Source organism: Apus apus, chromosome W (genome assembly GCF_020740795.1).
Source record: "Apus apus isolate bApuApu2 chromosome W, bApuApu2.pri.cur, whole genome shotgun sequence".
Classification (NCBI taxonomy): Eukaryota; Metazoa; Chordata; class Aves; order Apodiformes; family Apodidae; genus Apus; species Apus apus.
In genome coordinates, this window is record NC_067311.1 from 7,360,784 (window position 1) to 7,385,879 (window position 25,096).

A 25,096-nucleotide genomic window follows, 5' to 3' on the forward strand; every position below is an offset into this window, starting at 1 on the left:
TTTTCAATGTCTGGCCATGCCTTAGTAACAAAATGTATTTTTAACAAACCCTGGGCCACCGGATCCTCAGGGTTCATGCCCGAATATTTTCTCATCTGATCCCATAATCCTTGTAAAAAATCTGATGGAGACTCATCCTTCCCTTGCTGGAGTTCAAATGCCTTAATAAAATTTTGGGATCTCGGGGCAGCCTCTTTAATTCCCTGTATTATTAGTTCTCTCAAGTCTTTCATATTATTCGGGTGTACAGGATTATTATTATCCCAATTGGGATCCACATTGGGGAATTTCTGCTCTGCGGGAACTACCCCTTGGCCGGGAGGGTTCCTCCTTTCCCATTCTTGCAGAGCCGCCCATCTAATCATTCCCCGTTCTTCTCCACTAAACAGAATATTCATGATGGACATTAATTCTGCCCAGGAGTAATAATTAGGACCCAAAAATTGATCTAATTGTTCGGATAAGCCGACAGGGTCCTCAATCAATGATTTCATTTCCTTTTTAAAGTTCTGCACCTCAGTGCTTGTCAGCGGGGCACTGACATATCCCACCTGTCCGGGACCAAGAGGTACTTCCCGGAGGGGAAACATAACTTCTACCGAGCCTGCCCGTCGGTGGTTGCCCCCTTGTATGGGAAAACTCTCCAAATCTCTTTTACATTGTTCCAATTCTCTTCTCAATTTTTGAAAGTTTGTCAAAGGGGAAGCACTCGCAGCACTTGCAGCTTCCTTGTAAGTGCTGTCACAGTGCTCAGGGTGCTGTAAAGGGGGAGAGGAATTCACAGGAGTGTGTGAAGTAGAGGAATGATTTACAACACTCTCCTGGGGCTTAGGGTTGTGAGGAGGTGGGGGAGAGTTAACAGGACGGTCCTGGGGACGCTCTGTAATCCAGCACAGAGCATACTCACACTCCTCCAAAGAAAAAGGATTTTTTGCATTCACATAGAAATGCAAATCCTGGCACAGCCAGCTATTATCCGACCCATACTTCGGCCAAAATACATGCCGCCCCTGTATGGGTTCCCATGTCCAGATAAACACACAATAGTTTATCATCTTCTTCTTATCCTTCCCTTTAGTACCTGACATGTCTTCCCAGTAATTTCCTGTACTGCAGCATCCTCCCTAAAGGACTGTATGGAGGAATTGCTCCCGAGGATATTCCCTTATCCTCCCTAGGCCTAGCGCTTTTCTTTCCCATTCGCGAGACTCTCCTTGCACTCTTTTACTCTCGCTTCGTCCTTCTCCGGCTGTTTTCCTCGCGGAAGAACAGAAGCGCGAAGTTGGACTCCGCACTCGCTTCGTACTAATGTACGTCTCACTCACACACACACACGAGTCTCAAACCACCAGGGTGATACTTAACAGTCAGTTTTCTCACCCCGGCCCCAACCACCAAGGCAATACTTAACAGTCAATTTTCTCACCTTGGTCCGTGCACAGAGTTTGCCTGGTCAATATCAGGGCGCCTACTTTCCTTTATCCTTTATTCCCCCCTCTGTGGTTCATGGGATCTGTTTATAACCGGTCTCGGGTCTTGGTCAGTCTCCCTGGAGCCAGCGCCGCCGATCCACGGAACCGTTGAAATCAACGGGGTGCGCACCTTTCCGTGCTTCGGAGATGACGGCTCCCTGGATGATGACTTCGGATCCCGGACGAGCCCCCAAATTTGTGAGAAACGTCTGTTGCGCCAGTGAGCAGGCCCACACAGATCCTTCAGCGAAGCACAGTTTATTTACATTCTTGCAAGAATGGGTGACCTAAGCAAGTAGGCACACCATAGCAAGGTGAATAACGGTTTATATTCCCTATTCCCGACGCAAAGTTCCCTCCCCTGTTTCCCCACTGGCTGGGTACTCCAGGGTTTACAGCCTATCCGACGCTTCAAATGATCCTATAAATTTCCCGCCCCTGTTTACACATCCCATTCTAGCAGTTTACTTTTTACCTTTTAAGGTATAATTTTGACCTTTCTTGCCCCCTTGGCTGTCTTCCCAATTACCAAAATGATCTATACCTATTGGTGTCATCCTGCCCCGAGGAGCAAGATAGAAGTGGCTTTGTTCGGTCTTATCTTGGCCATAAATCCTGCTCCATGTTCGGATCCCCCAGATGGAGTCCAATTAAGTCCCTCAGTTTCTTGGACCGTAAACCACCCCAGGTGTCATTGGAATGTGCAGATGTCTCACTTCTCTCTTAAACAAACTATTATATTCCTAACACTAGGGTGTATATATATAAAAAAACCAAAAACACTATGCTTCTAACACTGGGATTTGAAAACAACACTACATTTCATTTCTAACACCAGTGACCCCCCTGTCTAGCCAGTGTCACTCTCCAGAGCCAATTGGCATCCATGAGTCCCAAGTTAGGGCGGTAACTAGAAGGGGCAATGCATAACTTGTTGCCCATCCTTCCTGCCTTGTACCACATCTGTTGTTTTGCTTTCATTTGTCCTTGAGCAGCAGGCCTGGTTTTGGTCTGTTAGCTGGGTATAATCAGCAGAAGGCCTTTGCTGGCTTAAAAGGCATTTTGTTTAGACTTATGTGGGGAAGAAAAAGAACAGTTTCCTACGGCCAGGTTTATCAGTTTCCATCCCTAGGCTGTGCATCTCCTGAACCTCATAACTCTGCTCTCTCTTCTGCAGCAGTCTGGAACTTTTCAGGACTGTTTGCAGCTAAGGAGAGTACTGTGGGAGTTGCTGGGGGTGGGGGGAGGTAATAGGGGTTTTGTACATTTCCTGAACACATTTGTATGTAATTTTATATTTTTTCTTATAACATTAGTGTTTAAATAAAGCTGTGTAGTTTAGCTTTCAATCCAGTAAAGTCTCTTTTTCTCTCTCTCCTTCCCTACCTGGGTGGGAGGGGATCGAGAGCATTGTTGTTGAACCTGAGTCAAATGGTGACACCATTCCATATATAAAGTCAGGGATCGTGAAAGTCAAGCCCCTTCCTTCCTTCCTTCCTTCCTTCCTTCCTTCCTTCCTTCCTTCCTTCCTTCCTTCCTTCCTTCCTTCCTTCCTTCCTTCCTTCCTTCCTTCCGTCCTTCCTTCCTTCCTTCCTTCCTTCCTTCCTTCCTTCCTTCCTTCCTTCCTTCCTTCCTTCCTTCCTTCCTTCCTTCCTTCCTTCCTTCCTTCCTTCCTTCTTTTTCCTTCTCTTCCATTCATGTCCAGCATCCAGGGAGGACTTCATTTATCCATCACAGTTGATCCAAAGGCCCATGCATTCCTGACCCTCATAACTCTACCCTCAGCTCCTATCTGATCTGTTGCAATCTCTGATAGCAGGCTGGGACATTTCAGAACTGCTCACAGCTAAGGATAGTGCTGTGGGAGTTGCTGGGGGTGGGGGGAGGTGATAGGGGTTTTGCACATTCCTGAACATACTTGTGTATATTTGTACATATTTTATTTTATCATTAGTATTTAATTAAAGCTGTCTAGTTTAGTTTTCAATCCAGAAGCCTCTCTCCTTTATTCTCTCTCTCCTTTATTCTCTTTCTCCTTTCCCTTCTTGGGTGGGAGGGGATCGAGAGCACTATTGTCACTGGTTTAATTGTCGATCCTGAGTCAAATCGTGACAGACCACTTAACAATGTTTGTCTGTCCCACTGTGTCCTAGTTTGAGCCAGGGTGAAGCAAATTTTCTCTTTGCTGATTTTTTTTTTCAGTCATCAGGTGAGAAGTGCTGTGAGAACAGATTCGCAAAGTGGCAAATATGAAGTAGTTAGATATAAATGTAAGGTATTTTATTGAGGCAACAGATATAAGAAGTTTGAGTCTTAAGATGCATGGTTAAGGATCTAGTTATCATAGATTTCACACATGACAATCTGATAACAATTACAAAACAAAATACGATACCCATTAGCACATATTGGATTAAACTTTGGATCCAACCAGTAACACCAAATCCAAACCAGCTGAACACCCTTGAAAGCCAGCTATCATTCATTGACTCTTGGAGTTTGTGGGTGTCCTTCACCACCTGTTGTATCCTCGCTAGTGGAATTCTGAGGTCCCATGTAGCATTAGGGATATGAATGCGGCAGTCTGTACTGGAGAGGTTTAGGTAGCCACAAAGTCCATTTTGCTGTAACAGCATTAAGTCCAGTGCCATGCAGTTCTGAAGAGCCATTTTTTAAATAGCTTGTAATTGACTGTTAAGAAACTGTAGACTGATGTAGACTGATGTTGGTAGGATTAGCTAATTTCTCCACTTGAAAAGCTAACTTACTCATCCACCATCATGTTCGCACAGTAGCAGATCCAAATCTCAAAAATCCTTCCATTCCTCAGGCTATGCAGGTAGCTGCTCCCGGGTCTTGCCACCCTTCTACATCTTCCCCTGGTTCTATTATTGCCCATTTAAAGTGAGCCACCCAGTGGGGTCGGACAGGAGTCCTTTTCCACATGAAGGACAATGTTGGGAGGCCTAAGGTACATGGGAGTTCAGGCAACCCAGCCCATAAAGAGGTAGGGGTAATTAAGCAGTACTACTAGACTCATTTAGGGCAATTGCAAATCCCTGTATCAAGTTAAAGACTAAGTTATTGTCTAAATCAGGACCAACTTGGACAGTCCACTTATTTTTACTGTGAGTATCTTCATGATTCCAATTCATCATTTTAAGGAATCCTTGCAACAGCATAAAAAGCTGTATTTTCTAGTAGTGGACCCAGATCCATAGTTCTTATGCTTCTGTGTTCAATATTTACATGGGAAACCCACATGATTGCAATAACTATTGGACCTACACATTCTAAACTTACACACTTTTGTCTAAAAGCTATCCAGGCATAAAAAGGTACTCATGGTTAGCAACCACACGTAAGTAATAGCACTAAGACTTTGGTTGCCAATCATAAGCATAAAAACCAAGAGAACAGCACACAGGAAAATGAACGCTCCTTGGGGCCACTACAGCTCAGCAGAAGAGACTCATAGAATCATAGAATGCCAGGTGGGAAGGGACCTCAAGGATCATCTGGTCCAACCTTTCTAGGTACTACTATAGTTTATATGAGATGGCTCAGCATCCCGTCAAGCTGAGACTTAAAACGATCCAATGTGGATGGAAATCTGCCACTTCCCTTGGGAAACTATTCCAATGTCTGACTGTCCTCATGGCGAAAAATTTACCTCTTGCGTCCAATCGCAATCTCCCCAGGAACAACTTGTGCCCATTACCCCTTGTCTTTTCCATGTGACTCCTTGCAAATAGGGAGTCTCCATCTTCTTGGTAGCCACCCTTTAAATACTGGAACATGGTAATGAAGTCTCCCCTAAGCTTTCTCTTCTCAAGGCTGAACAAACCCAGTTTTCTCAGCCTCTCCTCATACGGCAGGTTCTCCAGCCCTCTGATCATCCTTGTGGCCCTTCTCTTGACCCTCTCCAGCCTGTCCAAATCCTTTTTGTAGAGTGGGGACCAAAACTGAATGCAATACTCCAGGTGTGGTCTGACAAGCACCAAGTAGAGCAAGATGATGACTTATTTATCTCTGCTGGTGATGCCCTTGTTGATGCAGCCCAGCATCCTGTTGGCCAGGCTGTGAAAAATCTACCAAACCCTTTAAAGCCTTACCTGTTGAGTTTATAGCTGTGTGTGTGCACGCAGACACAGAATCACAGAATGGTGGAGGTGGGAAGGGACCTGTGGAGGTCTTCTGGTCCAACTCCTCTGCTCCAGTTGCCCAGGACTATGTCCAGATGCATTTTGTATTATCTCCAAGGAGGAAGACTCCACAACCTCTCTGGGCAACCTGTCCCAGAGCTCAGTGTGAAGGACCAGCCCTACGGACCTGTACGTGCTGGAATTGGTGTGGAAACCCATGGGGGTAACCCCCCCCCCCAAACAAAGTGTCTCAGAGACAACAATGGCTTGCATATGGCCTTCAGCCTGCATGTACAACGATTGAGATAAGGACAATGATCGAGAGGTGGAGGGGGTAGAGGTACACTCCAGCTGCTCAGTTTTATGACACAATCATGCTTACTCATCCTTTCAAAACAAGGAAAGTAGGCCTATAAAACACGGGGCTGCAATGGTGGGCTTTGGGAGCTTCACTGTATGAGAAACATTTGTCGCGCCAATGAGCAGGCCCACACAGATCCTTCAGCGAAGCACAGTTTATTTACATTCTTGCAAGAATGGGAGACCTAAGCAAGTAGGCACACCCATAGGAAGGTGAATAACGGTTTATATTCCCTATTCCCGACGCAAAGTTCCCTCCCCTGTTTCCCCACTGGCTGGGTACTCCAGGGTTTACAGCCTATCCGACGCTTCTAATTATCCTATAAGTTTCCCGCCCCTGTTTACACATCCCATTCTAGCAGTTTACTTTTTACCTTTTAAGGTATAATTCTGACCTTTCTTGCCCCCTTGGCTGTCTTCCCAATGAACAAATCTACTGGTGTCATCCTGCCCTGAGGAGCAAGATAGAAGTGGCTTTGTTCGGTCTTATCTTGGTCCATAAATCCTTCTTCCCCAGATGGAGCCCAATTAAGTCCCTCAGTTTCTTGGGCCGTAAACCACTCCCGGTGTCCTTGGAATGTGCAGATATCTCACTTATCTCAAACAAACTATTATATTCCTAACACTAGGATATATATATAAAAAAACCAAACCTGACACTATGTTTCTAACACTAGAATGCAAAAACAACACTACATTTCATTTCTAACAACTGACACCAACTCTCCCCTGTTGGCTGGTCCAATACTGGATCCAGGACTGGTGATTTTCTATTATCTATCTCTAAACTTTTCTTCTCCTACTCTCTCTTCCTTCCTAAAATCATTAAGTAACACAAGGCCTAACCACAATTTTTTCTCTGGTTGGGCAGCTTAAACATATATGTATTGTACTCTTGTGATCTAAATGTCAGCCTTTATGATCGTGCAGCCTAAGATAATAATTAAAGTATCTGTATTCTTTCTATAGTTTTAATTAAACCTAATGCAAATATAGACCTTGAGTGTCATTTCACCTTAATCTTATCAAGGGTTATCGGATGGTTGAACATTTCCTTGGACCATGACATTTTAATCACTCTCCCTGGAAGGGCCAGGTCTGAGACAAAGGTTGGATCCAGCCACACCTGGGCTCCTCTCTGAGAAGCAGCTTAGAAAGCAAGGGGGTCCAATCTGAATCTCCCAGGGTTGCCTTACACGGCTTGTGACACTCAGTCACCCTCACAGTAAAGAAATGTTTCTTGATGTTCAGGCAGAACCGCCTTTGTTTCACTTTGTGCCCATTGCCTCTTGTCCTGTCATTGAACACCACTGAAAATAGCTTGGCTCTATCTTCTTTGCACTCTCCCTTCTAATATTTGTATACATTGATTAGATCCCTCTGAGCTTTCTCTTCTCTAGGATGAACAGCCCCAGGTCTCTCAGCCTTTCCTCATATGTGAGATGCTCCACTATATGCCGAGCAGTACAGGCAGTACTGCTAGCCAGAGGCTTTTTGTTTTCTGTGTGTGGGGTTGCCCTCTCTCCATTGCTTGCATGCTTTAGTCATAAACTTTTTAAAGAAGGAAAAAAAAATTAAGATTAGCGGAGCTCTGCCTGAGCTCAGCGCCAGGCTCTTGACTGCTGCAACATCTATCACTGCCACTGCTGGGAGTGGGGGCAAGTAGAGTCTGGGGAAAGAAGGGAGAAAGGCCTGGGAGAGGGATGTTCCCAAGCACCTCAAGTGCTGTATGATGCAGGACATCTTTCCCCTTCCAAGGGATACCCAAGGCTGAGACCTGCTGGTGCAGCTGAATGCTGGCAATGGGAGTGGGATGGAAGGAAAAAAGTGGAGAAGGGAAGGAGTGGGGAGAACAAAAAGAGAAAAGTTTGTGTCTGGTGGGGATGAGGCCCTCCCCTGGTTGTCACATTCTGTCCTGTGCAGGAGGTGGTGTTCCAGAAAAGCACCAGCCCCCTCTGCTGCCTTGGGATCAGTGGTCTGGAAGTGGGAAGATGCAGGGCTGGCTGCAAGCTGAGCACTCTTCTTTCTCACCATGTACAATTTATGCTAGGCTGGTGAGGCCAATGACAGAGGCCGATGGCAGAGGAGGGAGGAAGGAAGCAATTTTTTCCCTGAGAGCAGGCAGACCAGCGTTAGGGAATAGAGGACTTGCTTCTTCCCTACACAGGGAGAGGGAAAAGCGCACACATACAGAAAGGCGAATCTAATACATGAACAGGCACCCGCGGGAAATCACCCTCCTCTTCCGGTCAGGACAGGGATTGCGAAGTGGACCTTGGCGTCATGTACCTAGGGGGCCAAGACGACAGGGGAAGGACAGAAGGGCGAGGGGGGGGAAGGACTTCACTGATTTGGATACCCTTTTATTTCTCTCCCCTGGTGTAGGGCTGTTATTGTTTCCAGGGCGGAGGCGGGCGTGAGAGAGGTATAATAGCCTCCTATGCTGCCTTTGTTTTCTCTCTTGCACTGAGCCCTAGCCCTTTGAGTCGTGAGGCACAGCTAATCGCCTCCTCTGACGAGCTAGCAGGCTCAGCCCCCGCCCAGTGCCCCTGAGACTGTAGCGGGGGGACGAGAGGTGGCAGCCCCCTTGCCCCACCACTGCTACTTCTCAGGGGAGGGGAGACCGAAAGGAAGTTTGTTGCCGTGCCCACCACCCCTCGTGCGCTGTCAGGGTAGTTGGGACACCGTCCGCAGCCAAGTGCTCGCAATCTTGCGCTGTGCAGTCCGACTCCCGCCTCTTCCGCCTGCCCGCGTAACCACGACCGGGAATCCGCAAAGTCCGGGAAGGACGGCCTTTAAGATCGATCGGATCCCTTTAGCCAGAAGGGAGAAGCCGTTAAGGAAGTTGGCTCACCAGCAGATTGGTGTCTCCTTCCGCCGTCTCCCTCCTCCTTCGCTGTCTCCCCCCGCCGCCTTCTCCTCCTCCGCTTCCCCCGTCACTGTCGCAGCCGTCGCCTCCCCTCCAGCTCCCTTCCTCCTCCTGGAGCCCCCCCCCCCAATCCACTCCAGCTTCCTCAGCTTCGCCATGAACGGGCGCGCCGCTCATTTCCAGCAGCCGCTGCCACCCCTACACAGGCCGAGCCTCCTGGAACAAGGAACTCGGAATCAGGGCAGAGGAAGACACATCACTGCACCGGGCACCAGAGCCCCTGTGTCAGGTAAGCAGTGCGTGTGAGGCGGGGAAGTATTTTGGAGCAGGGAAGGCTATTCTTCCCCCCCCCCCGGACTACCCCTTTGTTCATCTTCTCCCGCAAAGGTCCCAGAAAATGGCACTCTGCATCACTTCAGTGGAGTTATGCCTGCCCTGCCGGGTATGTGTCCCCACGGGAGATACGATGGGTGTCTGGAGTCCAGGCGGTAAAACATGCAGAGATTGGGGAGAGACCACCAGAGTCGTGGTATCGCCCTCCATCTCTTTTGGGGTGTGTCTGCCCTCAGAGCTTGTGACCTTCTTAAACGGTCGCCTCGCGGCCCGGAGGGTGCTGAGTCCCCGGGGGTGACATGAGAGCAGCAGCGCACAGGGGAATAACGTTGGGGCTCCCGGAAAAGGGACTGAGCAAAAACTCTGCTAGGGTTATACCAAAATAAATACATTTGTTGGGGCTCTTGTTCAAGTTTTGTACTTCCTGGCAAACAGCTGAAACTTTGGCGTGTGTCGGGGGAAAGAGAAACAGACTCACAAAGACCGGGGATTTGTGGACTGACTCTTCAGGAGTGTGTTGAGAAGCCATTTCCTTCTCTGCGCATTTTCTCCTTGTATTTCTGGTGCTGGAATCGCTGAGTGCACTGGACTACTGCAGAAAGTTTCTGAACTCTTGCTCCTTGCAAAGGGGTGCATGGGTCTTATCACAGACCCTGAGTTGGGTGTTGGGATAGAAGCATTTAAAGTTATTCCATCCTTTGAGACCTTTCATATATCTGTGCTGTCTTTGTATTTCCTAGACTGTTGGTATAATGTTTTTTTCTAATTTGATATTACTGTTTTTTTTACTGTGCCTTTAAATATCTGTACTATCATGTAAACTTTTGTTGTATTCTGAATAATACTAGGGCTGTGTAACTTTGATTGTAGTTACTCTGTTTAGCTGATCCTCTAAATATTATGTGAGATTCAGTTATTGTCTATGGTTAGTTCTGATCTCTTTGGTAAAGAAACAGCCCCCTAATACAGCTAATCTGTTGATAAATGTAGATAACATAAATGTATGGGTGATGTACTCTTACTCAATTTCCTTAATGAGTAGCTAGCTACTTGCCTTCTTACTATCCTTTGGCTTTATTGGTATTGGAAAGTGAACTGACACACTTTTGTAAGCATCAAGTGTTTGATTTTTAGAATATTTAGTTTGTGGATAAACTTGCGGTCCTTCCGTAGTGGCATTCAGTTCCAAAATTATAGGTGTATATAAATCCAAAGCTGCCCCTAGCTGGTTGACTTTTTCCTTTACTCTCAGCATCTTTTTAAACTATTATTAAGACTGATAAGGCTTCTTACATTCGTGTATATGTTGCTAACTCCAAAATACTGGGAAAACCTATCTTTCTTCCTAACAATCTCTATATATTGACCATTTGACACCTGACTTTTAAAGTGTCATTTCCTGTTAAACATAGTTACATAATGATAGCCCTCTGAGGAACAGCTTTTCACCATTCAATTCACTTTTTATTTTGGAGTGATGATGTTTTCAAGACTGAGACCCTAACACTTACGTTTGTTTTTATTTATAAACCAGGAGTTCTCTTCTAGACTGCATTGGGATTTCCTACATTATTACATTTTAAACACAACTGTGCTTTCAGGACTGGGGTCTTAGATGTTTTTTCACTATAGCTTGCATATAGCAATAAGAACTATTATATAATATTAAAAACCTATAACCATATCTAAAACATAGGTTTTATATATATGAAGTAATTATGCATTGGTGCAGGGAGCACAGCAAACAATGAGAGACCGTTCTTTGTGATTGGAGCATGGAGAAATAGACTAATTAGTCCTTTCCTAGAATATAATTGTAACTGTGCTTATGTCTTGGGGAGTTAGATGATTATGGAAATCTGTAGCATGGATGTTTACACCATTAGAAATCTTACTCTTAAATTAGATCTATTTTATACACAACAGGGTTCACTACTTTCCCTTAGAATGTGTGGTTGGAAATGTTTTAAAGGAATATAATGTTAAAACATTTGGAAATAATTTTGATTTTTACATTTGAATTGGTTTATACATTGCAGAAATATCTGTGTATGTATATTGAAGATCACTTCGTACATAGCTATCTCTCCTCCCCAGTTATGTGGGCCTTTCACAAAACATATTTAACAAGAAAAAAACTTCTCCAGATATAAGTGATCTCAGGAAGGGAAGTTTTACTCAACAAAAGTTCATTTCAATTCTGCTGTTTAGAAATTGGACATTCTTGGTGTAGATGAACAGCTCAAGTTGAAGTCTTTATCATAAATCCTCTCCTAGCTCTCCCATACTTCTGAAAAATGTCATAATAAAATTGACTTAGTATACTACTGTGAAAAAAAAGGTTTTACATTGCCTGTGACTTGGAAACTCTTAGGTACAGTAAAGAAATAAAACCTTTATCACTTGTTCAGTTCATCACAGTCCTGATAACTGTGTACCAAAATCTTGCCATTGAATTTAGGATGAGTTCACTTTCTTTCTTGTCTTTTGTCTGAAAAGGAGTTATGATCTTCATTAACGCAGAGCCTGTGCTAAACATTCAGGTTTTGAGCAATCTCTGTTAGGGATGACATCACAGTCAGAAAAGCTTGTTTGCAACTATGGCACTTGGAACCAGTTTGTTCAGAGTTTAGCTCCTTTGGGTACCAAAATTAAATCGTTAGGTTTTACAATGTGTTTGGATCCTCATAGCAGATGAACGTTCATTGTTAGTTATGATTTCAAACTTATATAAAATGTATGTGTATTATGATATGCAATGAATCTTCTAGTGTTAAGAAAATGTAAATATTTTACAGACCACATCAGGTGGTGTGTAGACGGGGGAGAAGAAATTATTTCTATCCCACCCCATACCCTGGGAAAAGATAATTTTGGATCTGTGAAAATCTATTCAGTGCATTCAAATATTTACTACCAGAGAATGATTTGTGCACCTATTTGGGGAATCAAGAAGTTGATTTTTGCTGAAAATCCTGTTGGTCATATTCTTGAAAGCAAGTTTTCCTTTTTTGCCAAAACGGAAAATATAAAGATTAAGACTATAATATTTAAACCCTCTTCAAATGTTGGGAGTAACTAAACAGTAACAGCAACAGCTAAATATATTTTCATAGAATCATAGAATGCATGGGGTTGGAAAGGACCTTTAGAGGTCATCTAGTCCAGCCCCCCCTGCAGTGCACAGGGAACTTTTTAACTAGATCAGGTTGCTCAGAGCCCCATCAAGCCTGACCTTGAATGTCTCCAGGGATGGGGCCTTCACCACTTCTCTGGGTAATCTGTTCCAGTGCTTCACCACTCTCATAGTAAAGAACTTCTTCCTAATATCCAATATAAATTTACCCTGTTCTAGTTTAAGGCCATTGCCCCATATCCTATCACTACATGCCTTTTTACAAAGTCCCTCTCCAGCTTTCCTGTAGGCCCCCTTCAGGCGCTGTAAGGCCTCCCCAGAATCTCTTCAGGCTGGACAACCCCAGCTCTCTCTGCCTGTCTTCATAGTGCTCCAGCCCTCTGATAATTTTTGTGGCCCTTCTCTGGACTTGTTCCAACAGGTCCACGTCTCTCTTGTGTTGAGGGCTCCAGAACTGGACACAGTATTCCAGATGGGGTCTTATGAGAGTGGAGTAGAGGGGGAGAATCACCTCCCTCAACCTGCTGGCCAGACTTCTTTTGATGCAGCCCTGGATGCAATTTGCCCTCTGGGCTGCAAGTGCACATTGTTTGCTCATGTCCAACTTTTCATCCACTAGTACCCTCAAGTACCTTTCTTCAGGGCTGCTCTCTATCACATCATCCCCCAGCCTGTATTAATAATGAAGATTGCCCCTACCCAGGTGCAGGACCTTGCACTTGGCCTTGTTGGACCTCATGAGGTTCACATGGGCCCACTTCTCTAGCTTGTCCAGGTCCCTCTGGATAACATCCCATCCCTCTGGCATGTCGACCACACCACTCAGCTTGGTTTCATCTGCAAACTTGCTGAGGGTGCCCTTGATCCCACTGTCTGTATCGTTGATGTAGATATTAAACAGTACTGGTCCCAGTACAGACCCCTGAGGGACACCACTTGTCACCCATCTCCATCTGGACATCAAGCCATTGACTGCTACCCTTTGGATGCAACCATCCAGCCAATTCCTCATCCACCAAACAGTCCACCCATCAAACCCATATCTCTCCAGCTTAGAGAGAAGGATGTTGTGGGGGAACGTGTCAAAGGCCTTGCAGAAGTCCAGATAGGTGACATCCACTGCTTTTCCCTTGTCCACTGATGATGTCACTCCATTGTAGAAAGCTACTAGGTTGGTCAGGCAGGACTTTCCCTTAGTAAAGCCATGCTGGCTATCTCAAATCACCTCCCTGTCCTCCATGTGCCTTGTCAGAGCTTCCAGGAAGATCTGTTCCATGATCTTCCCAGGCACAGAGGTGAGGCTGACAGGTCAATAGTTCCCAGGGTCCTCCTTTCTACCCTTTTTAAAAATGGGTGTAATGTTTCCTTTTTCCCAGTCACCAGGGACTTCACCTGACTACCATGACTTTTCACAGAATAATAGAATTGTTAGAGGTGGAAAGGACCTCTAGAGATCATCTAGTCCAACTCCCCCGCTTAAAGCAGGACCACCTAGAGCACATCACACAGGACTGCATCCAGGCGGGTTTTGAATATCTCCAGAGAAGGGGACTCCACAAGCTCCCTGGGCAGCCTCTTCCAGTGCTTTGTCACTCTCACCGTCAAAAAGTTTTTTCTGATATTTAAGTAGAACTTTCTGTGTTCCAGCTTGTGCCCGTTGCCCCTCCTCCTGTCACTGGGAACTACTGAAAAGAGTCTGGCTCCATCCTCCTTGCACCCACCCTTTAGACACTTGTAGGCATTAATAAGGTCTCCCCTCAGCCTTCTCTTCTCCAGGCTAAAAGAGTCACAGCTCTCTCGGCACTTCCTCGTAAGGGAGATGCTCCAATCATCTTTGTTGCTCTCCACTGGACTCTCACTAGCAGTTCCTTGTCTCTCTTGAACTGGGGAGCCGAGAACTGGATGCAGTATTCCAGATGTGGCCTCACCAGGGCAGAGTAGAGGGGGAGAACGACCTCCCTCGACCTACTGGCCACACTCTTCTTTATGCAACCCAGGATTCCATTGGCCCTCTTGGCAGCAAGGGCACATTGCTGGCTCATGGATCATTTACTGTCTACCAGGACTCCCAGATCCCTCTCCTCTGAACTGCTTTCCACCAGGTCCACTCCTAACCTATATTGGTGCTCGGGATTCCCCCGGTGTAGGACCCTATGCTTGCCCTTGTTGAACCTCATTACATTCTTTGCCTAACTCTCCAGCCTGTTCAGGTCACGCTAGATGGCAGCACAAGGCCTCTGGAATGTCAGCCACCCCTCCCAGTTTGGTATCATCAGCGAAATTGCTGAGGATACACTGTCCCCTCGTCCAGGTCATTGATCAATATGTTGAACAAGACCGGACTGAGTATTGATCCCTAGGGGACACCACTGGTTACAGGCCTTCAACTCGACCCTGCTCCATTGATCACCACCCTCTGAGATGTGTCACACAGCCAGCTCTCAATCCAGTTCACCGTCCACTCATCTAGCCCACACTCCCTCAGTTTCCTAATGAGGATGTTATGGGAGACAGTGTCAAAAGCCTTGCTGAAGTCAACGTAGATGACATCTGCTGCTCTCCCCTCATCCAGCCAACCAGTTATGTCATCATAGAAGGCTAGCAGATTGGTCAAGCATGATTTACCCTTGGTTCTTCAACATGTTTAGAGATGACATCCAGAATGATTTTTTCCATCACCTTCCTAGGGACAGGGGTGAGACTAACCGGCCTGTAGTTCCCCAGGTCATCCTTCTTGCCCTTCTTGAAGACTGGAGTGACGTTAGACCTCTTCCAGTCCTCAGGCACCTCTCCTGTTCTCCATGACTTTTCAAAGATGATGGAGATTTGCCTAGCAATAACATCTGCCAGCTCTCTCAGAACTCATGGATGCATCCCATCAGGACCCATGGACTTATGGATGTCCAGTTTGGCTAAGTGGCCTCTAACCTGGTCTTCCTCTACCAAGGGAAAGTCTTCCTCTCTCCAGACCTTCTCTTACCTCCAGGGTCAAGGATTCAAGAGGGTCTTGCTTTTGCAATGATGACTGAAGCAAAGAAAGCATTCAATATCTCCACCTTCGCTGTGTCTTCCACCACTAGGGTACCTGCCTCATTCGTCAGTGGGCCTACATTTCCCCTATTCTTCCTTTTTTTATTGATTTACAAGAAGAAACTGGTACAAATATAATGGAGAGTGACTTGGCAACTACATCAGCTAATTCCCTCTCTAGGATGCATCTCATCAGGTCTCATAGACTTATGTATGCTCAGGGTCCTCAGGTGATCACAAACCTTGTCTTCACCTACAGCGGGAGGGACTTCCTCCCCCTGGTCCCTGTCTTGAGGTCCTTCAGCTTGTGAGGAGAGAGGTAGCCAGTGAAGAGAGAGGCAAAAAAGTAATTGAGAACCTCAGCCTTCTTCTCGTCTGTTGTTACTAGTTTGCCATCCTTACTCATCAAGGGGGGGACACTTTCTTTGACCTTCCTTTTCTGACTGATATACCTATAGAAGCCCTTTTTGTTATTCTTTGCATCCCTCGCCAAGTTCAGGTCCATCTGTGCCTTGGCCTTCCTGACCCCATACCTGCATGACCAGGCAGTGTCCCTGTACTCTTCCCAAGGTACCAGTCCCTGCTTGAACTGCTTGTGCACTTTCTTCTTGCCTTTTAGTTTGGCCAGCAAGTCTTGACTCAGCCATGCTGGTCTCTTCCCTTCCATACTTGATTTCTTGTACCTGGGGATCGAGAGCTCTTTTGATGTATGGAAACTGTCCTTAAAGATCTGCCAGCTCTCTTCTGCCCCCTTGTCCCTGAGGACTGTTTCTCAGGGGGTCCTACTGACTAACTCCTTGAAGAGCTGGAAGTTTGCTTTCCTAAAATTCAGGGTCCTGACTACACTCCTCATCTGACTCATATCCCTTAGGTCTGTAACTCCACCAATGCGTGGTCACTGCAGCCCAGGATGCCTCCAATCTTGACATCCCTGATGAGCTTGCCTGCATTGATGACCATCAGGTGTAGCGAGTTAGGCACAGTCCTCCATTCTGATTCAATCAGGAGAAGCTTATTCCAGGCGAAGGTTGGTACAGACGAACATTCCCTCTTGAATACCAGGTGAAAATCCTCCAACATAAACGTATAAGCGAATCTAGCAAGCCAAGCAACAACTACAGCAGCAGTAGTAATAGCAGCATTATTAGTAATAGCAGCAATGGTCATTTACCTATTGTTAGTACATCACCTAATTTATACCCTAAGGCTTGTTTTTCTACTCTCTTGCACGCGCTTAGCTAACCAATCAGTTTCTTGTTCATGCGGCGTCCACGCGAAGATTACATAAGCACTTTACCTATTCATTGGTCAATTAAATCTAAACAAGTGTCCAACAATTATTATGAGAAGTCCATTACTTCATCAGGGAGTCTTTTCATCTCGTGCTCCTTTTATCAGCAATGGAATTAGTTGCAGAGACAGAAGACACTCCTTATCTCGGTTGAGAAGCTTCTTCAAGGCCTCTGGTAGCCTATTCCTAAAAACTACAGCTAGGTTCACACAGAAGAATTTCACAACTAATTAACAACAAGTTCAAGTGACAGATTTACAGCTTGCAGCTGGCCTCTTCTATTAGCTTAACCGCTTAAGGACTCTCCACAGTCAGGTCCAGTATTGCATCCCCTCAGGTAGGGCGGTCTATTTCCTGGCTTAAGAAGTTATCCTCAAGGCACTCCAGGAGTCTCCTGGATTGCCTACAGCTCGTCATGTTACTTTTTCAGCAGATGATGTCAGGGTGGTTGAAATCCCCCAGCAGGATGAGAGCCCGTGAATGTGATGTCTCCTGGAGCTGAAGTAAGAATGCTTCATCAGTAGGCTCCCCTTGATCAGGTGGCCTGTAGTAGACACCAACCACGAGGTTACCATTGTTGCTTCAGTCTCTAATTCTTACCCATAAGCTTTCAACTTGCTCTTGGCTATTCTTTAGGGACATGTCCTCACACTCGATCCATTTCTTAACATAGAGGGCAACATCCCTTCTGTACAGCTTGTAGCCATCAATAGCCACACTCCAGTTTAAGGATTTGTCCCACCAAGTTTCAGTAATGGCCACTAAGTCATAGATTTCCAGCAACGTGGTGGCTTCCAACTCCTCCTGTTTGTTGCCCATGCTGCGTGTGTTTGTGTAAAGGTACTTCAGATGGGCTGCTGGCCTTGTCATCTTTTTAGAGGAATACCCCTTAGTTCCCTTGAGGTGTTTCATGGGTGTTTCCCTGTTGGCTCTTGAGGGGTGGTAGGCCTCCTGGTTTTCAAAATTACTAGCATTCTGGCACATGAGTCCTGAGCTACAGCACCCAGGCACCTCTCTAGCAAGCCTAGTTACATCCCCATCTCCCTTCAAATCTTGTTCAAAGCCCTCTCTATGAGCCCTGCTAACTCTTGCCCTCTTGTCAGCCCTAGGCTCATCTATAGTGGGCCTAGTTTTATCCCCTTTCCCCTTCAAACCTAATTTAAACCCCTCTCAATGAGCCCTGCCAACTCCTGGCTGAGAATCCTTTTCCCCCTTAGTGACAGTTCACCTCCATCTTTGGCCAGTAGGCCTGGTGCCCTGTTGACTGAACCCTCTTGCTTTCTAGATTCCTTCTGAAAGAGAGGAGCCTAGGTGTGGCTGGATCCAAATAATAAAGAGAGAGATAGTTGTATCTACAGGCCTTAGGCCATATGCAGGCCATCATCGTTTTCTCCTTCCTTTTAGACAGGCCTTTTGGGATGCAAACAACGCTTTTGGGGTTACAAAGGGGTTTCCACATCCCTCCCTCCCCATGCCCACACAGAGGACACAGAGGGAGATGCACACACTCAGAGGGGGAGATGTGCACACAGAGCATGCACACTGAGGGAGACATGGATGTACACATACGCAGGGAGATGCACATGCAGGAGATGCACACGGACACAAGGAGGCAGATACATGCACACAGGCAAGAAGACAGGGAGATGTGTGCACACAGAGGGAGGCACGCACATAAACATACAGGGAGATAGTAATGAGTGTATGCACGTGGACGCGGAGATACTTGTGAGTGCACACACATGCACATTGTCGCATGTTCAGTGTTACGTCCTGCCCCACAGATAGAGGAGGAAGGTAACACTGATTCATGAATCCCCTTGGTTGGATTAAGGTGAAATGACACTTATTAAAACATCATCTTTAATTAGAACTATAGAAGGAATAATTAATAAAGGCTGATATTATATATACTCAGGCTGCACGATCATAAAGGCCGATACTTTGATTATAAAAATCACAATACATATATGATCCAGCTGCACGACCTAAGAAAAGTCACAGTAGGTCTTACATTACTTAATGATTTTAGGAAGAAAAGAAATAAAACACAGAGAGAGAGAATAGGAGAAGAAAAGTTAGAGAGACAGAGGGATCACCCCAGCCAATGGGGGTGTTTGGTGTTGGGAGAGAGAAACCCCCCCCAGCTTCATTGTGTGCTCCCATGTATTGGTCCCAGCACTTCTGGAACCTTCTTTCTTAATTACTACATCATTTGCTATTGGTTCAGTTGTTCCCGCTTGCTATGTAAATTAGCATGCATGCTCCTTCCGAGTGTGGGGGGGCAAGTCTTTCAGTCCTGAATTGGATCGTGGTTGCAATCTCCCTCTGCTGTCTTAACCTTTTCCCCAGTTACTGCAGGTTTTGCTGTCTTCATGCCTTCTGGCATGATGTTTCCCTTGTTATCTCTCAAGGTTCCTCTTCAGGAGATGAATGGTTCTTAAGGTCATATTTAGGCTTCTGGTATTCCTCAACAATCTTCCCTTTGTTTCATTTCCCCCCTTTCTGGGAGGTTTTGTTTCAGGGAAAAGTTTCTGTGAGTGTTCAAGAAGTTAATCGGGAGAGCTCATGGAGTCTTTCCCCACCTCGCTCTCTCCAAGTTTGGTCTCTTATTGTTGCATGCACCCTTTCCAGTAAACGGTTCTCTGTCTTGGGGGTCCACATGTCAATAGGAATGTCAGGACCACTACTTGGGTGGACCTGTCCCTTCCTTTGGTCTCTTACACCACATCGTGTCTCAAACACACCAAGGTCTTTGTCATCAGTCATGTTCTGGACATAGCAGACAGGTACGATAGAAGAGAGAGAAGGTAAAGGAAATCATAAAGTGATAAAGTGAAATTATACATTTCACTACCACAAGGCCTACCATTAAAAACAAGAATCCACACAATAACATAAGAGTGATATTTACAAGCCATTTTCCCCACTCCATGAGTCCAAGTTCTTTGAGCAGAGATGAGATCCACAAGGCAGGGTTCCAATTCATCTTCCATTCATTTGATACAGTCTTTACAAGCCTCACACCAAAATTAAAATAGCATCACAATACCAAATGGAAATGGACAATTTACACACAATAGCATCACAATTATAACAACTGGAATTCCCCATGATTATTCTGACTTTAAAGACCCATTTTCAGGCTATTTTTCACTGTCTTCCAATTGATACGGTGGCTGCCATTGATTACAATATTGTTTCATCTTTTCTTTTTGGTTAGGGGATCCCCTCCAAATTTGTCCCAATGTTTCAGGATGCATCCTAAAGGGGTACAAGGAGTATTTTGGTAGAGGAACTGGATCCCATACTATATACTTGAAAGTCAAATACACACATTACAAACTGGGATACCGTTACTCTTCCCTTAACCTTAATCGCAACAATATCTCAGTCCAAGCTCTGTACCTTTGTGTTGTTTACTGACCAATGAGGGAGAGGAGCTGAGGGAGTCCCTGATCAACAGGTCAGTGTGTGTTGGAGTCCACTCCAGTCCCTCCTCCCTGTCAGATGTGGCAAGACAAACTGGGCAAGGCTATCAGTGCAATCCCATTTGGGTCACCAAAACTGTTGTCCTAAATCTGGGGTTCGTTGCTTGGTGTGCACTAAGCCAATCAAACACACAGAGCCAAGATATTGTTTTATTTCAAATTTACACAAGGTTGGGTGCTAGGTGGTAATTCCACAAAGCTGCAGTTCAACTTCTGTAACACCAGAGGTTAGTGACAAAGAACCTAATCATTGTAGATACTCTGACACCACTGACTGATCCAAAGACTGAACCTTTTGATGAGGATCAGCACACACAGATTACAAAAGTCTGAATTTATTTTTTTTGAGATAAAAAAAAGAAAAACATGCACAAAAAGCCTCCAAGAACCACAGAGTGACAAACTTCAATAAACTGAAAAAAGGACCTTTATAAATGGCAAAAGGACATAGTTTCAGATTAGTATTTATAGGAACACTTCTTTCTGTGGTAAAGAAACAAAACAGGCCTAATAAAATCAGACAAACAATACTAATATAACGGCAACAATGATTGGAGGGACGGCCAGGGGCATTCGTACCGTGTCACTAGAGGTAAAATGCCCAGACTGGTGCAAGATGGAATAGAGGGGCAGCTGGGGGCATTTGTACCATGCCGCTGGAGGATGATATTAGAAGTATCCGAGAAGCTGAGGCACACCCCTCGAGGTGCTCATGCAGTTTCTGTATGTGACGACCTCTTGCTCCTATGTGGCATTTTACAAACTAGTCTTAAACTTCAAGCTATCTCAACTGGAACAGCTCAGAAAATTCTAATAAGCATAGTGACCTCTTGCTCCTATGACCACATCAATCATCCCAGTTGCTGATGCAAGAACTCCAACACAGTTTGCTGCCAAGCTTCCAGTGTCCCGCGTCCCCCCTTCAGGAAGTTAACACAGCATCACTAGTCAGAAATACAAAAGTAACAAGGCCATATGCAAGCAACTAAGCAGCTATGGTCTTGGCACTGTAGCAGAGCAGAGTATTAGGGCTATATTGTAAATCTGTTGCACAATCCCCATGTAAAATAAAATAAAATAAAAAACACAATGACAATAATACACCATCAGCTAAAAAGAAAGCGGACTTCTTGATATCCTGAGAAAAAGAAACACATTCAAGACCAGACACTGTGAAAAGGAAGGGACATTTTAAAATATACAAGAAAACTGTTACAAGTGACATTGCTTGCTTTGTTACAGGTCTGCTGCCTATAATCTTCTATGTGCCTTAACCTCTACCTTTAATTTCAAGATTGAGGGCCAGTTCTACATGTCCACAGACTGTGAAAACCTCTTCAAATGTTTCTTGGTGCTAAACCAAACAAAAAGAGGCACTCTAGAGGTAATAGCACAAATAAGGTGCATCAGAAAACTAGACATTATTTTTTGCAAACTATTTTTGAGACTATCACGTTCCTGGAATGGAATAATAAAAAAATATGTCTTTTACATCTAGGGTTGCCATCCATGAGTGGGATGCTCCCTGAATTTGAGTTACCCGCTCTGAGACATTTGGCACTGTAGCAGTTAAAGGTATGGTGTTGGCATTCAGTCACCCGTAATCAGCTGTAAGCCACCACTGGCTGTTTGGCTTTTTAACTGGCCGGGTAGGAGAATTATAGGGAGAGTATGAGCAAGAAATAATACCTCTTTCCTCTAAGTCTGCTACCACCATGTCAATGCCCAAACTTAGGGAAGATGGCAGAGGGTACTGCTTTACATTTGTAAGTTTTGACAGAGGTAGGGGCACAGATACCTTTAGCAAATCTATAATTTTAATTGCACTCCTATCAGCCCACATAACCCCTAGGTCTGCCCATGATCTTTTACCCTTCACGGCAAAACTTCAGACTGTACCATAAAGAAGACTCCTCATCTTGCCACACAGCAAATCAAACCCTAAAATGTTAGTATTATCAGCACCCACCAATACTTCAGCATGGGCCTGGGGCTTCTTGGAGTTGGTTTGTGGGTGTTTATTACAGACCACCAGATTGGGATGGAGATGTTGATGAGGCCTACAGACAGCTGAGAGTGGCCTCACAATCACAGGCCTTGGTCCTCATGGGGGACTTCAATCACCCTGATATCTGCTGGGGAGACCACACAGCTAGGCAGGTATAGTCCAGGAGGTTCCTCCAATGCATCAATGATAATTTTTGACTCTGGTGGTGGAGGAAGCAACAAGGAGAGGTGTACTACTAGATCTAGTATTGACAAACAAAGAGGGACTGGTAGAAGACATTAAGGTTGGGGGCAGCCTTGGTTGTAGTGACCATGGTAGAGTTCAGAATCATGTGCAGCAGGTACCAAGCATCTAGCAGGGTCAAACCCCTGGATTTCAGAAGAGCTAATTTTGGCCTTTTCAAGGAACTGCTTGGAGAAATCCAATGGGATAGGGTACTGGAAGGAAAGGGGGCCCAAGAGAGTTGGTTAATATTCAAGCACCACCTCATCCAAGCTCAAGATCAGAGTGTCCTGAAGAGTAAGAAATCAAGTAAGAGAGTCAGGAGACCTGCATGGTTGAGCAGGGAACTTCTGAACAAACTTAAGTGGAAGAAAGAAGTTTACAGATCATGGAAGAAGGGGTTGACCATTTGGGATGAATACAAGAATGTGGTCAGAGTGTGAAGGGATGCAGCAAGGAAAGCTAAGGCCTCCTTAGAATTAAAACTGGCAAGGGAAGTCAAGGACAACAAGAAAGGCTTCTTCAAGTACATTGGAGGTAAAAGGAAGACCAGGGGAAATGTGGGCCCACTGCTGAATGAAGCGGGTGCCCTGGTGACGGAGAATACGGAGAAGGTGGAGTTACTTGATGCCTTCTTTGCCTCAGTCTTTACTGCTAAGGCTGACCCTCAGGATTCCCAAGCCTTCCAGACCACAGAAGAAGTCAGGACTGGGGAAGACTTCACCTTGATTGAAGAAGATTGGGTTAAAGATCAGTTAAGGAAACTGGACATCTACAAACCCATGGGCCCTGATGGGATGCACCCATGTGTGCTGAGAGAGGTGGCAGAAGTCATCGCTAAACCACTCTCCATCATCTTTGAAATGTCCTGGAAAATGGGAGAGGTGCCTGAGGACTGGAGGAAAGCTAATGTCACTCCAGTCTTCAAGAAGGGCAAGAAAGAGGACCCGGGTAACTACAGACTGGTCAGCCTCACCTCCATCCCTGGAAAGATGATGGAGTAGCTCATTCTGGGGGTGATCTCTAAGCACAGGGAAGAAAAGGAGATTATCAGGAGTAGCCAGCATGGATTCACCAAGGGGAAATCATGTCTGCCTAATCTGATAGCCTTCTATGATGTTGTGACAGAATGGATAGATGCCAGGAGAACAGTGGATGTTGTCTTCCTCGACTTCAGTAAGGCTTTTGACAGTGTCTCCCATAACATCCTTGTGGATAAGCTCAGGAAGTGTGAGTTAGAAGAGGAGACAGTGAGATGGATCGAGAACTGCCTAAACAATAGAGCCCAGAGGGTTGTGATCAATGGTGCAGAGTCCAGTTGGAGACGTGTGACTAGTGGTGTTCCCCAGGGATCAGTGCTGGGCCCAGTCTTATTCAACATGTTCATCAATGACCTGGGTGAGGGGATGGAGTGTATCCTCAGCAAGTTTGCTGATGATATGAAACTGGGGGGGATTGGCTGATTCACCTGAAGGCTGTGTGGCAAGATTTGGACAGACTGGAGAGCTGGGCAAAGAGGAATATAATGAGGTTCAACAAGAGCAAATGCAGAGTCCTGCACCTAGGAAGGAACAACAAAATGCACCAGTACAGGCTAGGAGGTGATCTGCTGGAGAGCAGCTCCATGTAGAAGGACCTTGGAGTCCTGGTAGACAACAAGTTATTCATGGGACAACAATGTGCCCCTGTGGCCAAGAAGGCCAATAGTATCTTGGGGTGCATTAGCAGGAGTGTCTCCAGCAGATCAAGGGAGGTTCTCCTCCCCCTCTACTCGGCCCTGGTGAGACCTCACTTGGAGTATTCTGTCCAGTTCTGGGCTCCCCAGTTCAAGAGGGACAGGGATCTACTTAAGAGAGTCCAATGGAGGGCTACAAGGATGATTAAGGGACTGGAACACCTGCCTTATGAGGAAAGGCTAAGAGACCTGGGGCTTTTCAGTCTAGAGAGGAGAAGAATGTAGGGCGATCTAACAAATGTCTATAAATACATGAGGGCTGGGCATCAAGAAGGCAGGGACAAGCTCTTTTCACTTGTGCCCTGTGATAGGACAAGGGGCAATGGATTCAAACTCAAGCACAGGAAGTTCCACTTCAGCATGAGGAAGAACTTCTTTACTGTGAGGGTTACAGAGCACTGGAACAAGCTCCCCAGAGAGGTTGTGGAGTCCTTCTCTGGAGACTTTCAAGACCTTCTGGATGCCTTTCTGAGTGATCTGCCCTAGTTGGTTTTTTTTTGGTCCTGCTCTGGCAGGGGGGTTGGACCTGGTGATCTTCAGAGGTCCCTTCCAACCCCTAACATTCTGTGATTCTGTGATTCTGTTATATTACAACAACCCCGTTTCATAACTAATTCCTTGCTTCCATTTAAAGTGGCAATGCTAAAAAATTTCACCATGTATGGTCAAAGAGTAGGGCTTTTTATTATTTGGGGTCCCTCTAGTCTGTGGGTATTTTAGTATCCTAATAGTACATTAATATACTGATGGATTCTTTCCCCAGTGAGCAAAGTCCAGTCCACACACAGATACATCAATTTTTATTACAATCCTGCCCAGGATCAGGTGCTAGCAGGCTAATGTCAAGAAACAAGCACACCTTAGTGATAGGCCAGAGAATATTTTTATACTAGAGATGGGGATATAATTAGAATGTATTGAATAAAAGGGGCTTTTTTGGTTTAGGGGTGCAGTTCAATGTAAAATCACTCAGTGACTGGCTTATCTCTGTTCTACCTACTTCT

The 25,096-nt window shown here is 45.5% G+C and overlaps 1 protein-coding gene across 1 annotated transcript in view; it reads left to right on the forward strand.

Annotated features, from left to right (window-relative positions):
* The first annotated feature begins 7,069 nt into the window (after window positions 1-7,069).
* The window catches only part of LOC127395151 (E3 ubiquitin-protein ligase RNF38-like), a 237,959-nt gene continuing 219,932 nt past the window's right edge, over window positions 7,070-25,096 (forward strand). The window contains exon 1 of the mRNA XM_051641619.1: window positions 7,070-9,135. Coding sequence (XP_051497579.1) covers window positions 9,003-9,135 — 133 coding nt within the window. The 5' untranslated portion in view covers window positions 7,070-9,002. The remainder of the gene's footprint in view (window positions 9,136-25,096) is intronic.